At 36.9% G+C, this 14,823-nt stretch overlaps 2 protein-coding genes across 3 annotated transcripts; one reads left to right on the top strand and one right to left on the bottom strand.

Annotated features, from left to right (window-relative positions):
• The first annotated feature begins 6,020 nt into the window (after positions 1 to 6,020).
• LOC107623334 (putative disease resistance RPP13-like protein 1) lies at positions 6,021 to 10,891 on the top strand. Its single transcript, XM_016325551.3, has 4 exons — positions 6,021 to 9,739; positions 9,987 to 10,105; positions 10,189 to 10,304; positions 10,440 to 10,891. The coding sequence occupies exon 1, from the start codon at positions 6,075 to 6,077 to the stop codon at positions 9,723 to 9,725; it is 3,651 nt and encodes a 1,216-aa protein (XP_016181037.1). The 5' UTR covers positions 6,021 to 6,074; the 3' UTR covers positions 9,726 to 9,739; positions 9,987 to 10,105; positions 10,189 to 10,304; positions 10,440 to 10,891.
• A 530-nt stretch (positions 10,892 to 11,421) lies between these two features.
• Positions 11,422 to 13,966, bottom strand: LOC107623328 (uncharacterized). 2 transcript variants are annotated; one of them, XM_021115194.2, is made up of 2 exons: positions 13,676 to 13,966; positions 11,422 to 13,604 (listed from the first exon to the last, which is right to left on the bottom strand). In XM_021115194.2, exon 2 carries the CDS (start codon positions 13,538 to 13,540, stop codon positions 11,540 to 11,542), a length of 2,001 nt encoding a protein of 666 aa, XP_020970853.1. In that variant the 5' UTR covers positions 13,541 to 13,604; positions 13,676 to 13,966; the 3' UTR covers positions 11,422 to 11,539. The 2 variants fall into 2 exon arrangements, with proteins under 2 accessions (XP_020970853.1, XP_088359660.1); XM_088503534.1 differs by having other exon boundaries at positions 11,422 to 13,601.
• Positions 13,967 to 14,823: the final 857 nt, after the last annotated feature.

The following is a 14,823-nucleotide window of genomic DNA, read 5'->3' as shown; positions in this document are numbered from 1 at the left end:
GAGAGTGGAAGGATTGTGTCAATCCTGTGAAATTGGTGTATGTAATACTTTAACTATAGTAAAAATTCCACCTTGTGGTGGAGACTGGATGTTGGTTGCATTGCACAAGGCAACTGAACTAGGATACATGATGGTGTCAGCTTCTCTCTTCCCTTCTCTGTTCTGTTTTCTGATATTCATGAGATAAAATGAAATTGTCTCATAAATTTTCTGCTGCTGAGTTCAAACAGATTCATATTGAAAGCTTGTAATTAAAGGGGTATTTTATTAAAGTAAAAGAAGGTCATAGATTCAACCCCCTTCTCTAAGCCTTCTACAACCTTCAATTGGTATTAAGAGTCTTGGTCTCAAGAATCAAGCTTCACCGCTTGGAGCAAAGGTCCAATGGTGAACAACTTGGGCACAACCACAGTTGCCTATACTCTAACTAAAGGCCAGTCAAACAATAGGCCTCCCTTCAACATATGGAAGATTGTTGTAAGTGGTCCCAAGATTCCAACAAAAATAAGTGCTAATGGAGTGGTGACTCTAAAAGAAGAAACTGAATGGAATGACGACGACAAGAAGAAAGTGGAGCTGAATGCTAAAGGCATCAACCTTATTCACTGTACTATCAGCTTTGAAGAGTACCAAAAGGTGTCTAGATGCAAGACAGCTAAAGAAATTTGGGAGAAACTCCATGTTACACACAAAGGTACTAAATAGGTTAAAGAAACGAGGATTGATATGCTGCGAAAAGAGTACGAGATGTTTAATATGAAGGATAGAGAAAGCATTGATAAAGTGTTTGAGAGATTCTCAATCATAATCAACAACCTTGATGCTATGGGTACAACCTACTCAGAACAAACCCTAGTGAGAAAACTCCTTAGAAGCCTCACAAAAGAATGGGAAACAACTATCAATGTCCTAGCCGAGAGTAATAACCTAAGCCTCATAACCTATAATGAGCTGAGAGATAAACTCCTTGCCTATGAAGCCACACATACTAACCCGGACACAAAGAAAAAGGGAATAGCTCTTAAGTCAAAAATAGAATCAAAAGATAGTGAGTCTAGTGATGTGTTTTCAGATGATGAACTTGTGTCTTTTGCTACGAGACTTAGAAGGCTAATAAGGAACAAAGGCAAGTACAAGGGTTCAAACTCAAAAGAACACAAGAAGGACTTGAGCAAGGTAATTTTTCATCATTACAAGGAGGTTGGACATTTTAAGTTCAACTATCCGAAGCTCAAGAAGGAAGAAAAAGGAAAGAAAGAAAAGAAAAGAGTGCTCATGGCATCTTGGGAAGATCTTGAAAATGATTCGGATGAGGAAGAAGACTCTAAATGCGAAGACAAATCTGCTTCATGGATGGTGATGATCAATTTGATGAGATTTGCCTAGCATCCAAGAACAAAAAGGATATGTGGTACTTGGACAGTGGATGCTCAAGATACATGACTGGAAGGTCAACTTTCTTCATCAAACTAAACAAGTATGATAGAGGCTTTGTGACCTTTGGAGATGATGGAAAAGATAAAATTGTGGCTATTGAAAAAGTAGGTAACAATCAATCTACCTTCATTGATGATGTCTTTTTGGTTAATGGTTTAAGACATAACTTGTTGAGCATAAGTCAATTGTGTGATTTAGGTTATTTGGTGATTTTTAAAAGATTGGAATGCTGTATTGTAAATGAAAAGACCAATGAAGTGTTGTTTATTGCTAAGCGTTGTAATAATGTGTATGGACTTACCCTTGATGAACTAAAGGATCAAAATGTAACTTGTTTTCATTCTAAAGAATCTGAAAAGTGGCTATGGCACAAGAGATTGGGCCATGCAAGTATGTTTCAAATAAATAAACTTGTCAAGAAAGGATTAGTAAGAGGTCTTCCTTTGATAAGGTTTGACAAAGACATCACTTGTGATGCTTGCCAAATGGGAAAACAAACAAAGAGTTCATTTAAATCAAAGGAAGACATCTCTACTAAAAGACCACTTGAATTGCTATATATTGATTTATTTAGTCCAACAAGAACTCAAAGCTTAGGTGGTAAACATTATGGTTTACTAATTGTGGATGACTAATCTAGGTTTGGTTGGATTTTATTTCTTGCATACAAAAATGAAGCCTTTTCGGCCTTTGAAATTTTTAGCGAGAAAGTTCAAAATGAAAAGGATTTAAAGATCTCTTCTATAAGAAGTGATCATGGAACTGAATTTGAAAACCAATTATTTGAATCCTTTTATGAGGAATTTGGAATATCTCACAACTTATCTTGTCCAAGGACACCACAACGAAATGGTGTTGTGAAAAGAAGAAATAGAAGTATTCAAGAAATGACAAGAGCCATGCTTTGTGAGAGTAATGTTCCAAAATTCTTTTGGGCTGAAGCGGTTAACACAGCTTGCCACATTTTGAATAGAACTATCATAACGAAATTTTTGAAGAAAACACCTTATGAACTTTGGAAAGGTCACCCACTAAATTTAAATTACTTGTATATCTTTGTATGCAAATGTTTTGTTCTAAATAACAAATATAATTTGGAAAATTTTGATCCAAAAGCATATGAGTGCTTATTTGTAGGATACTCCACAAATAGTAAAGCATATAGAGTTTATCATCAAGATGCTAGGATAATTGAGGAGTCCATACATGTTATATTTTGTGAAACTAACTTGGTTCAAAGTATTTTGGAAGATTGTGATGCAGGAAATCAGGTTCAAAAGGATGATGAAAAAGCACAAAATCATGAAAATGAACATTCTGGGCAAACTGAACTAGAAACTGCAACTACTGCAGATTCAGCAAGAGACAATTCTGTTTTGTCTCATGAATATGGAGGAAATCATGAAGCCACCAATTCCTTGAATCCCTTAGTGACTGAACCTGCCTCCAAGTCCACTAGACCTCGTGAATGGAGATTCTTAAAGAATTATCCTGAGAAATTTGTCATTAGAGATGTCTCACATGGTGTCAAAACTCGTTCCTTTACTAGAAATGCAGATGAAGAATCTAACATTGCTTTTCTATCTCAAATGGAGCCTCGAAACATCAAGGAAGTCCTTGATGACCCCTCTTGGGTAAATGTAATGGAAGATGAGCTTCATGAGTTTGAGAAGAACCAAGTTTAGACATTGGTTCCAAAGCCAAGTGGAAAGAAAGTAACAGGCACCAAATGGATATTTCGGAACAAGCTTGGTGAAGATGGAAGCATTGTTAGAAATAAAGCAGGATTGGTGGCACAAGGATGTGACCAAGAAGAGGGAATAGATTTTGATGAATCATTTGCCCCTGTTGCCCGAATAGAAGTCATAAGACTTCTTCTAGCTTATGCTGCTTTTTGTGGTTTTAATTATATCAAATGGATGTGAAATATGTATTCTTGAATGGTGTGATAGATAGAGAAGTATATGTGACTCAGCCGCCTGATTTTGAAAATAAAAAATTTTCTAATAATGTTTTCAAACTATCAAAAGCTCTCTATGGTTTAAGACAAACTCCTAGAGTTTGGTATGAGAGACTTAGCTCTTTTCTTTTGAAAAATGGTGTTCAAAGAGGCACCACAGACACTACTCTATTTATCAAGAATTCTAATTATTCTTTCATTCTAGTCCAAGTTTATGTTGATGACATTATTTTTGGATCAGCAAATGAATCCCTTTGTACTGAATTTGGAAAACTCATGACAAGTGAATTTGACATGAGTATGATGGGTGAACTTAATTTTTTCCTTGGGCTTCAAATTAAGCAAACTAAAAATGATATTTTTATTCATCAAGAGAAGTAACCAAGGAACTAGTTAAGAAATTTGGTATGGAAAATGCCAAACCCATGGAAACTCCCATGCACCCTAATTCAAAATTAGAAAAGGGAGAAACTGAGAAAGATGTAGATGAGACTAGGTATAGAGGAATGATTGGCTCTCTTATGTACTTAACTTCCTCTAGACCTGATATTGTGCAAAGTGTTGGAATGTGTTCAAGATTCCAATCAAAACCAAAAGAGTCACATCTTTCAGCAGTTAAGAGGATCATTAGATATGTTCATGGCACATCCAATTTTGGTTTATGGTATCCTAAGACTGATGATTTTTCTGCAGTTGGTTATTGTGATGCAGATTTTGTTGGTGATAGAGTTAATAGAAGGAGCACATCAGTCATATGTTATTTCATTGGAAAGTCTCTAAATGTCTGGTCAAGTAAGAAGCAGTCCACAGTGGCTTTATCCACTGTAAAGGCTGAGTATATAGCTGCTTCTTCTTGTTGTTCTCAGCTTATGTGGTTAAAAACACAGCTTGCTGATTATAAACTAAATGCTGAAAATATTCCCTTGTTGTGTGACAATATGAGTGCCATTAATATTTCAAAGAATCCAGTTTTGCACTCTAGAACTAAACATATTGAAGTGAGATTTCACTCAATAAGAGAACATGTTCAAAAAGGGGATATTAACATTCAATTTATTAAATCAGAGGAGCAATTAGCTGATATTTTCACTAAACCACTCACTGAAGACAGATTTTGCATGCTTAGGACTAGTCTAGGGATTTTAAGTCATGACTCATTGTTTGAAAATTGCTGATGTGTTTGTTGAAGTTTTTGTCTCATAGGTTGGATGAGACAATTCTGGGCATATGAAGAACCATCTCTCTGAACTTCGTTCTCTGGGCCTTATTGCACATGCTGAATCATCTGGGCCAACCTTAAAAATTCAGATTCTGAGTGGTCCAATGTGTTTCCTTAAACCCAACTACCTCTGAGCCCAAAATGAGTATTACATTATCCATGTGTTTTATTTTATTTTATTCCTTTTATCCTTTAGTCAATAGTTTTCAAATTTAAAATTACTTTTTGTTTTTCGAATCCCGCCTTGTGCATGCAACAACCTATTGGCCAGTGGCAAACCCTTAAATGGAGCTCAGTACTGCGACGGATTAGTCTTTGGCCTGCCGGGCTGGGGGATACCGTGGGAAACCAAAAAAAAATTACTTTCTGTTTTAATTTTTAATAAAATCAAATCACTTTTTCTTTGTGATGTCAAGTCCTTTCAAGGTCAAATCATAGATGATACAGTTGCATGTTTTAAGAAAATCTTTTTTTATGGTGCAGTTACCAACACTCTATCTTCTCCCTTCATAACTCCTTCCTCCAACCCTTCGGTTTCTCCCCATTACCTTTACTGCTTCTCTTTGTTCAAAATCAGAAACCAACCAAATAAGGAAAAAAACTATTCTTTAAAAGCCTCCTCGTGAAAAAGTTCTCAAGCTTCCAGCAAAATCAAAGAGAAAATACCATGCATTCTTGTTATTAATAACTTCATAATAACATAAACCAAGGAGAAAAATTGTGCATACAAGGAGAAAAATCATCGTTTCTACCAACAGCCACACTTTTCCAACCAAAAACGTGGCAAAAAATAAGCGTAGCAATTGATACCAAAAACCGTGGCTATAGAAAATTGTCCACGGTTGAACAGGTGACTATTTGAAAAGCGTGGCCAGTTATAGCCACATTTTTCAGCTTTTCAGTACACTTTTAAAACATAGTAAAAGACAAATTTTCTTGTAGTAATATAATCGGGAAAAAAAAACTGAATTCAATTTAGTTGTACTCAACTTGAGAATACTGATTAACAATTTGGTTGTCTCTACTAGCCAGGGATATATTATTGAAAAAGTAAGCATATAATGGATTATGTTTTACAAATAAATGGAACCATTCTTTATGTATTAGAGCATCAATTCCATAAGTAATCTGCAGGATCTAGCATCATGATCTTACCAAGTTCTCTAATCTGAGTGCTCAAAGAATTGCATTTATTATTGGTTGCATATTTCATTGTCATTGATTTTTGGGATCAATATTAGTGTGAAATATACTTTTCATTTAGATTTTTTGTCATGCAAGTATATTATATTTGCTACTAACTATTTTATATTTTTATTTTCTTTTACAAAATTTACATGTTTTCTTTTATAAACCGTACTAGCTATTACCTTGGCTGTGCAATATTGCTCTCTCTTCCTTACATTCTCAAAATCCAATCACTCACTCATTCATTTCCTGTTTTCTGATCATCGTACCATGGCTGAAGCACTTCTTTCTGGCTCCATTAACGTTGTTCTTGACAGGCTCATTTCACCTGAGTTTGTCAACTTGGTGGTGGGCAAGAAGCTAGACCAGGAGTTGGTTGAGAGGCTGAAGACTGCTATCTTGGCTGCCAAAGCTCTGGCTGCTGACGCTGAGCAGAAGCAGTATGCAAACGAACTTGTGAGAAAATGGCTTGATAGTTTCAAGGATGCTCTCTACACTGCTAATAATTTGCTGGACGCTGTCCTCACCAAAGCCGCCTCTCAAAAGGTGGTATGTTTCTGGCGCTTTAACTTCCTCAACCCTGAAGGTAGGCAGACAGTAGATAAGATGCAAGAGGTGGTTGAAAGAATAGAAGATCTTCAGAAACGCAAAGATACCCTTGGTCTCAAAGAGATTCCAACGCATAGCTCCTCATCATGGAGACCTTCATCCACAAGTGCTCTTGTCCAGGAGAATGTGTTCGGCAGGGATGGTGATCAACAGGCACTAATCAAGATGCTCAATGACAATAATGATCATAACTTGTCCGTCATCTCTATTGTTGGTATGGGCGGTGTTGGTAAAACTACTTTAGCACAATGCCTGTACAACAATGATGATTTGATGAGGGGGTTTGATCTAAAAGCATGGACTTGTGTTTCTGAAAATTTTGATGTTGTTGAGACTACAAAGAATCTTATAAAGGGGATCGCTTCAGGTATTTGTAGTCTTGACAGCTTCGATTTAATTCAACAAGATTTGAAGGAAAAACTGTCAGAAAAGAAGTTCTTCATTGTTTTGGACGATGCTTGGAGTGAAGATGCTGACAAGTGGAATAGTTTTCTTTCCCCTTTTCAACATGCGAGAAAAGGAAGCACTATTCTTCTAACTACCCGCATGGAAAATGTTGGTCCAATAGTCCAAAATTGTAAATGTTACTTTCTCAAGGGACTGTCAAGTGATGACTGTTGGTCTATTTTTGTGTCCAATTCTCAAATAAGTGGGAGTTCAATACTCGAAGGAATAGGTAGAGAGATTGTCGAGAAGTGTGATGGCTTGCCGTTAGCTGTAGAAACACTTGGACGCTTGTTGCGCTCAAATCATGATGTCGCGGAGTGGAATAAAATACTATCAAGTGATATTTGGGAACTTCCTCAGGAAAATGGTAAGATTGTTCCTGCATTGTTATTAAGTTATCATCAACTGCGTGAACAATCAAAAGGCTGTTTCATTTATTGCTCGTTGTTTCCAAAAGATTATTATTTTGATAAAGATGAACTAATCTTGCTGTGGATGGCTGAAAACATTTTACAATCACCAAGAAGAGGAAAGACTTTAGAAGAAGTTGGTTACATGTGTTTTAATGAACTAGTTTCCAGATTATTTTTCAGAAAAGTTGAATTTCATCACAATTATTTTGTGATGCACGATCTGTTCCATGACTTAGCCATACATCTTGCTGGAGAATTCTATTGCAACTTGGAAAAACTTGATGAAGAAGAGGAGATACATTTTCAGACTCGGCATTTGTCATTTGGAAGATTGAATAGTCGTAATTCCATTGCTATGTTGGAAAATCTATCGACATGCTTGTATGTCGACGATTTGTTTAGCATGGAAAGCATAGCATCAAATTTAAAAAACTTGAGAGTTTTATCCTGTTGTAGACTTGATGTATTGCCTGATGTAATAGGCAAATTGATTCATCTACGCTATTTGAATTTCTCTTGGACAAATATTAAGACATTGCCAGAGTCGTTATGCAACTTGTATAATCTACAAACATTAATATTGTATGAATGTACTAAGTTGACCATGTTGCCTAGTGGCACGCACAAGCTTGTGAATTTACGGCATCTTGATGTTAGAAAAACTGCTTTGAAAGAAATGCCCAGAAGAATAAGCCAATTGAAAGTCTTGCAATTTTTAAGTAGCTTTGTTGTGGGCAAGCAGGAAGATAACGGAATCCAAGAAGTAGGAGGGCTTGCAAATCTTCACCGATCATTTGAGATTAAGAAGTTGGAGAATGTTGTTGACGTCGGCCAAGGAAGGAGAGCAAGGATACTAGATAAGACGCACATCAACGAATTATGCTTGGAATGGTCTTCAGCTGATGATGTGGTTCAAAACACAGAAACAGTAAGAGATATACTGGAGAGCTTGCAACCGCACAATGACTTGAAAGTGTTGAAAATCAAGGGATACAAGGGTACAACATTTCCAAATTGGTTGGGGAACTTTGCCTACAACAATATGACAAGTGTATCTCTGGTGTCTTGCAACAATTGCTTCAAGCTGCCTTCACTTGGAGAGATAACATCTCTTAAGTCCCTGCGCATTGAAAGGTTTGATCAACTCAGGAGTATTGGCATGGAGTTTTACAAGAACGAAGGGGATCACCATTCTTCGCATATTCCACCATTTCTCTCACTGGAGACATTGGAATTTCATGATATGCCATCTTGGGAGGAGTGGCACTTACCTGACTTTAAAACTTTTTCTCGACTCCAGAAGCTTCAATTAAGAAACTGTCCAATGTTAAAGGGAGACATGCTTAATGCCGTATTCTCGAGGATGGTTTCTTCTTTGTCGGATGGTTTCAAAGTTCGCGAACTACATATGTTGGAAGTTCCAGAAGGATGGAATCGAGAGATGATACTTATTGGCGATACTTTATCAATTAAGGGATGTGTGTCGGTGGTGGATTCTGCGTTTAAGGCAATGAGCAACAACCATCTAAGTCACCTCCAAGAAATACACATCTCAGGGTGTTGGTCTGCTTTATCCATTCCGGGCAATTCTTTACCCAGATCTTTGCAAAAGTTGAAGATCATGGATTGCAGAAAACTGGAATTCCCCCAGCAACAGCCACAGCAGAAGTATGATTTGGTAGAGCTACAAATTGAAGACAGCTGCCATTCACTCACCTCATTATCATTGGATTCCTTTCCCAATCTCAAGAATCTCGAGATATCTTTGTGTCTGAATCTGGAATCAGTTTCAATGTCAGAGCCACCGCACGCTGCTCTTCAACGTCTCACCATCAATGGATGCCATAAATTAGTGTCATTTGCCGGAGAAGGACTGGCTGCACCCAACTTGACTCATCTCAGCATCACATATTGTGACAAGTTGGAGGCATTTCCGAGTCACATGAATACTCTTCTTCCAAGTTTACACTCTCTCTGCATAGGAGCTTGCCGGAAAATCTGTAAGGTGCCAGAGGGTGGCTTGCCGCCTAACTTGAAAGAGCTTGTTTTGGAAGGTAGTGACGAGCAAATGAAGGAGCTATCATGGATGGCCAACTTAGGCGCCCTCACTAAGCTTACTATGGATTTTTCTTGCGTGAGGTCATGCACACAGGTTGGTTTGCTGCCTCATCTTCCCTCCCTTACCACTTTGCACCTTTGTTACTTTCAAAATCTGGAGACTTTGGAGTGCAACCAGCTTCTCGGCCTCACTTCGCTCCAACAATTACACATTTCATATTGTCCAAAGCTGGAGAAGATGGAAGGAGAAAAGCTGCCTTCCTCTCTCTCACTACTCAAAATTCAAGACTGTGATTTGCTGGGAGAACACTGCAAGAACAAACATGAACCAATTTGGCCTAAAATTTCCCACATCCCCACCATCGAAGTCAATGGGCAACAAATTTCTGAATAGAGATTTCTGACCAGGTAATACTCTAATCTTTCATGTTTGTCATACCAGAGTTAAATTCATACATGCATAAGTGATACTTCTTAACACATATTTTTCTATAAAATTGCATTTAGAGCAGAACAGAAGATATTAATTAGTAATTACCATGAATTAAGAGTTCATTCTGGGTGGTTAAGTGGACTAATATGTTAGGAATCGGAAGACTTGATTTCTATTTTAGCTTCAAGTTGGTACTTTATTCCTCGCCATATTTTACTTCAGGTTGGAGAAATATGCTGGGAGAGAAACTGCCTTCCTCTCTGTTAGTACTTCAATTCAAGACTGTCGGTTGCTTGGAGAACACTGCAAGAAGAAGAGTTGCTGCTAAACTCTGTATGAAGGTAACTACAAACTTAATGGATCTATAGGTAGTGATACTTGAGATTGCTCTATTTAGTAGCATTTCTTATGGATACCTACTCAGATTTTCCAGGGGCATGAAGAGATGGGTAACTACTAGGGTCAACCTAAGGATCTGCTTTCTTTATGGATTCCACCATTAAAGTGTGCATTAGGCAGCAATTTCAACTTGGTGAGCATGTAAGTACATTTGTAAAATATTCCATTGCAGTATTGTTATTTTTCTCAAGCTGAATTTTTCCCTTTCACTTCTGTTTTTGAAGCTAAAAAGGAAGGCAACAAACTTGATCTCATCCTTTTGTATTTATTATGCAGATCATTTTCCTTTATGTGAGCAAACACTTTTTGGGGTTCCTCTCTAAATTCCCATTAGTGTATTAACCTCATCAAGTGAACGATCGAATGGTCAAATCTTTTCTTGTCTAAGTGGAGATTCTTCACTCATAGTACTTCAATTTCGAGTTGTGGTTGTGATCTGAGCTCTCAAGTCGAACTGCCAGAAAGTCTGTAAACAAGCATCATTGATTTCATTTTGTTGATGTGTATGTGTCCTTGTACAAGAGTTGTGTATGTATGCTTATTAGTACTTCTAAGTTTTGAGACATCTTTGTAGCTTTGATTGGATAATAGTATACCTTTATACCTTCCTGTGGGTTTTTTTGATTTCTCACATTGAGAGGTTTTTTCCCACGTTAAACTTTGGTGTTCTGTTTTTCTGCATTTTCTTCAATATTTTACTGCTATTAACTATTATCATAGTGTGACTATATTATGTTTGCCTTTGTGAGGTCCATTCCCTTCCCACTATTCTTAGAGTGAAGTCAAATATAATTATGTTGCCTATGAACCATAAATATATAGGATTCTCACAAGATTAAGGTGCTTAATGTTTCCAAATGCACACAAAAGGAGAAAATCTTGGTTTCTAGCTTGGAATATGCCATATACAATTTGGTTGTATCAACTCAAGAATATTGATTAACAATGCTGCTAATATTTAAAACTGAAAATAATGCATCAACTATTAATTAGCCTAAAATGTTTTCATAGGTGTATACAAGAACTAATATCTTGGCATATACACTAAACTGGAATACAAAAATGAAAGTAAAGAATCATCCAATAATCCTCTTCCAAAAGGGAATTCAGTTCATTAAGTATTTCCATGGCATTGTCAGCGGTTAAAATGCTTTAAACAAGAGTTGGCTTGGCTGATCAAGATCCAAGAATGACAACAAAAAATTTCTTTTAAAAATATGAAATTCTAAAACAATTAAAAAAAAAGAAAGAGAAGAAGGAAAATCAATAACACATTATTCAGCATTGTTCTTTTAGTTTCAGTAAATGGTCAAATCTTATCACAATTGAAAAACAGAAGACCATAACACCATACAAAGTTGAATTTGCTGCATCACTTATAAGTAAGAACTGAGTAATTTACTTCTTACACATCCCCATCCATCATTTTGGGTTTCTACACTGAGTCCCTTCCTCCCAATATCAAATTGTTCGCTCAAACCAAGTTCTGCCATGAGAAGACAAACATGAGTGAGAAATTCTCCTCCTCTTCGGAGTTGCTGAGCATGTGCCTCCCATTCACACTGACTTGCAGCATAAGTAAGCATCTCTATCCACACATTACAAATCACTTCCCATGAAACTCTCTGATCTTCAATCTGTGAAGCAAGGCGGCAACCTTCATGGAGCAAAGACTTGCCAGTCTTTTCCACTCGAAGTTGTTCGAGTGGCTGGTGACACTGCGTGTACATTTGAATCAGCAATGTTGAAGCGCTTGCAGCATCTTGAACCGGCAGCTGCTCTCGCTGCAATATCCTTATGGCTTCCCTGAAAGTGTTCCGAACGTGAGTAATCCTGTTTATCCATTTAGGCAGCATGAGTGGACGCATGAGTAAAAGATACAACATATAATTTGATATTCTTTTGCTCACTTCCCTGTAGTCCTTTTCGGATTCTTCTGTTCTAGAGTGATAGCATATATCAGTTGCAATATGCCAAATGAGTAAGCTATGACCGAATTCGACCTCAACACTCCAGCCAATATTTTTTATTGAAATGGAAGCATTGTCACCTTTATAAGAGAGCAATTTCTTGAGAAAATTGTAATCAAATCCTTGTTCTTTGTACAGCTCTTGTTTTTGTGTGAGATGTTTAAAGATAAACTGTTTGAGATCAGCATCAGCATCTTCCCATGTCCTTTGCCTGTATAATTCCATCACAAAGTAGCTTCTGAAAAGAAAATCATTTCGAATGCATCTTGTTACCCTCTTCTTCATGCAAAAATTCAACAAGTTGTGTTGAGCTAACTGCCCTGACCACCTTTTCCGACAACGAGACAAAACCCAGCATATGAAATTCTGCAGTGAACTATGCTTGTTGACAACTAGCCAATTCAAAGTCCAATCCGAGAAAACAAGGGACACAAATGCATAAAGCTCGAGCAAAATAGCCCCAATAAATAAACAATATGTTATAGGAACGTCAACCCTTGAGTACTCATGCTCATGAACATTAAGGAAGACAACATATGAAGCTAAAGCAGACACTATGGATAAAACACTAACGAAACGAAAAATGAGACCTAGTGGAGAGTAAATTATAGTTGATTTCGTGTAAAGCAAGTCATACAAAAAACCCAACTGGACCTCAACCAATTTAAAAGCATAATTACTGTGTTTCTTGTAATCTTTGTCCTCCACATGTTCCTTTTTCACCATCAATTGGTAGGTTCGCTGACCCTCAGCGAACCTTAGGCTCAGATTGGCATAGAGACGCTTGAGAACAGGAAACAAGTAGTATCCTCCGTGAACATACTCAAGCTCGGCATTGGCATAAGAAAGCTTGAGATTTGGAGGTTGTATGGCCGGAGCGGAGAGCAAAGATTCTTCAAGTTGTTCGGGGCTAGCGGATCTCAGAACCCAAGTGCGCTCTGCATACTTAATGATCCCGGAAACAAACACTGGAATGGCTATAAAAGTCAAGGCAGTGGTGCTCCAAGATCTTAAGTAGATGTAGAAGGCCACGGAAACTTGGACAAGTAGACCGAGCAAATGGCGTAGCCATAAAGTGTTGTCTTCTAAGGCGTAAGCAGTGATTGTGTCAGGGCCGCCGAGATGGAGGAGAAGGAAGGGAGCCCAAATGGCCTGCAGGGCGTGGTTCCTATCTTGTGTGGCCACGTCTCCTTGGTTGTTGGCAAGTGTGCCCAAAGAAACTGTGGCTAACCAATCTGCTGAGAGATATGTTACCCAAACGACGAAGCTGATGAAGCCACCACGGGCACGCTTCCTCCAAGAGCCACATATGATGAGGACAACCTGCCATGTTAGGCTTAGCAAAACCAGCCCCCTCAGTTCCCATTCGTTCCACAGATGTCGCACGTGTTCTGGGAAGATCTCCATGTCCTTGTGACTTGTGCACTCTTCTTCTCCAAGCTCCTCTGTCACGGTTGTTATGGTGCACCTGCTGAAAAGACTCGAGTATTTTGTCACAGTTTAAAACGCCTCAAAACAGTGGCAAAAGGATGAATCGACTACCTTTTTAGTTTTTACCCACCACAGTCTCATTCGTCGCCACGGTTTTCACGTACATTAACAACGGTTTTAGCCTATTTCTCTTGTAGTGTAACCCCAAATTCAGATGAAATACAAGAGAATTAATCAAACTAATTTACGATTCAACTGTAAGAAAAAAATTTTTAATTTTAGGCAAAAGGTAATAAAGAATGGACTATGTTACATGTACACCAAAATCAACCACTAAAGGACCAATATAATATATATTGAAATATAAATACACGTTGAAAATAAAATAAATCACACATGTATTTATACACAAATACATTTGTGGTTCATATTGGTGTACGAATAACATTTTTGATAAAGAATATACCCTTGCCAACGAATTATAACTCAAATGGCATATTTTTCCTATCTTTGTCTAAAAGTCCTAAATTCGAGTCTCACTCCTAACTTACAAAAAAAATTAAGAATATACCATTGTGTCTGGTATAAATCTTTGCACCAGATTCAAACCATCACTAAAAAAATTTATATATCTCTCATTTGTAAAAGTTAGAGACTTATTTATATTTAAATTTGACAAAAAAAATTATTTATTTTTAGGATAAAAAATAGAGATTTATTTATCCTTTTTTTAAATATAAATTGATAGAATAAATTTTTATTATATAATTATTATAAAATTTATTATGATACAAAGTTTTTGTTTTAAGAGTTAGATAGATTATTTTGTAATTAATTATAGAATTAAAAAATTATGTATTATTTATAACATTTAAAAAATTATTTTTAAATTTATTTTAATTTTATCTTTAGGAGACTTGCCAAGAAATTGCCCTCGAAGGGCCCAATTTGGGTAGGCCAATAAACAGTTGCGACTCACGCGGAGTCGCGGACTGTTCGGTCAACCTCGACGACTCAACTCTATATGTGGCCATATGGGTCAATTGTTTTAGTCCTCTCTTTTTCTTTTCTTTTTTTAAAAAATAATTAACTTATAAAATTACATTTCTAAATCTAGTTATAAACAAATAGTGCATTACAGTATTACACTACTCAATCAACTGTGTATTTTTTTTTTTTTTTGACGGAAACTGTGTATTGTTATACAATACATACCATTGCTGCATAGCACATGTTCAAATACCTGAGTGAAAGTAATC

This window comes from Arachis ipaensis, chromosome B2, assembly GCF_059453495.1.
Source record: "Arachis ipaensis isolate K30076 ecotype BB chromosome B2, ASM5945349v1, whole genome shotgun sequence".
NCBI lineage: Eukaryota > Viridiplantae > Streptophyta > Magnoliopsida > Fabales > Fabaceae > Arachis > Arachis ipaensis.
The sequence above is the reverse complement of the archived record's forward strand: the minus strand, read 5'-3'. Positions and strand labels throughout refer to the sequence as shown.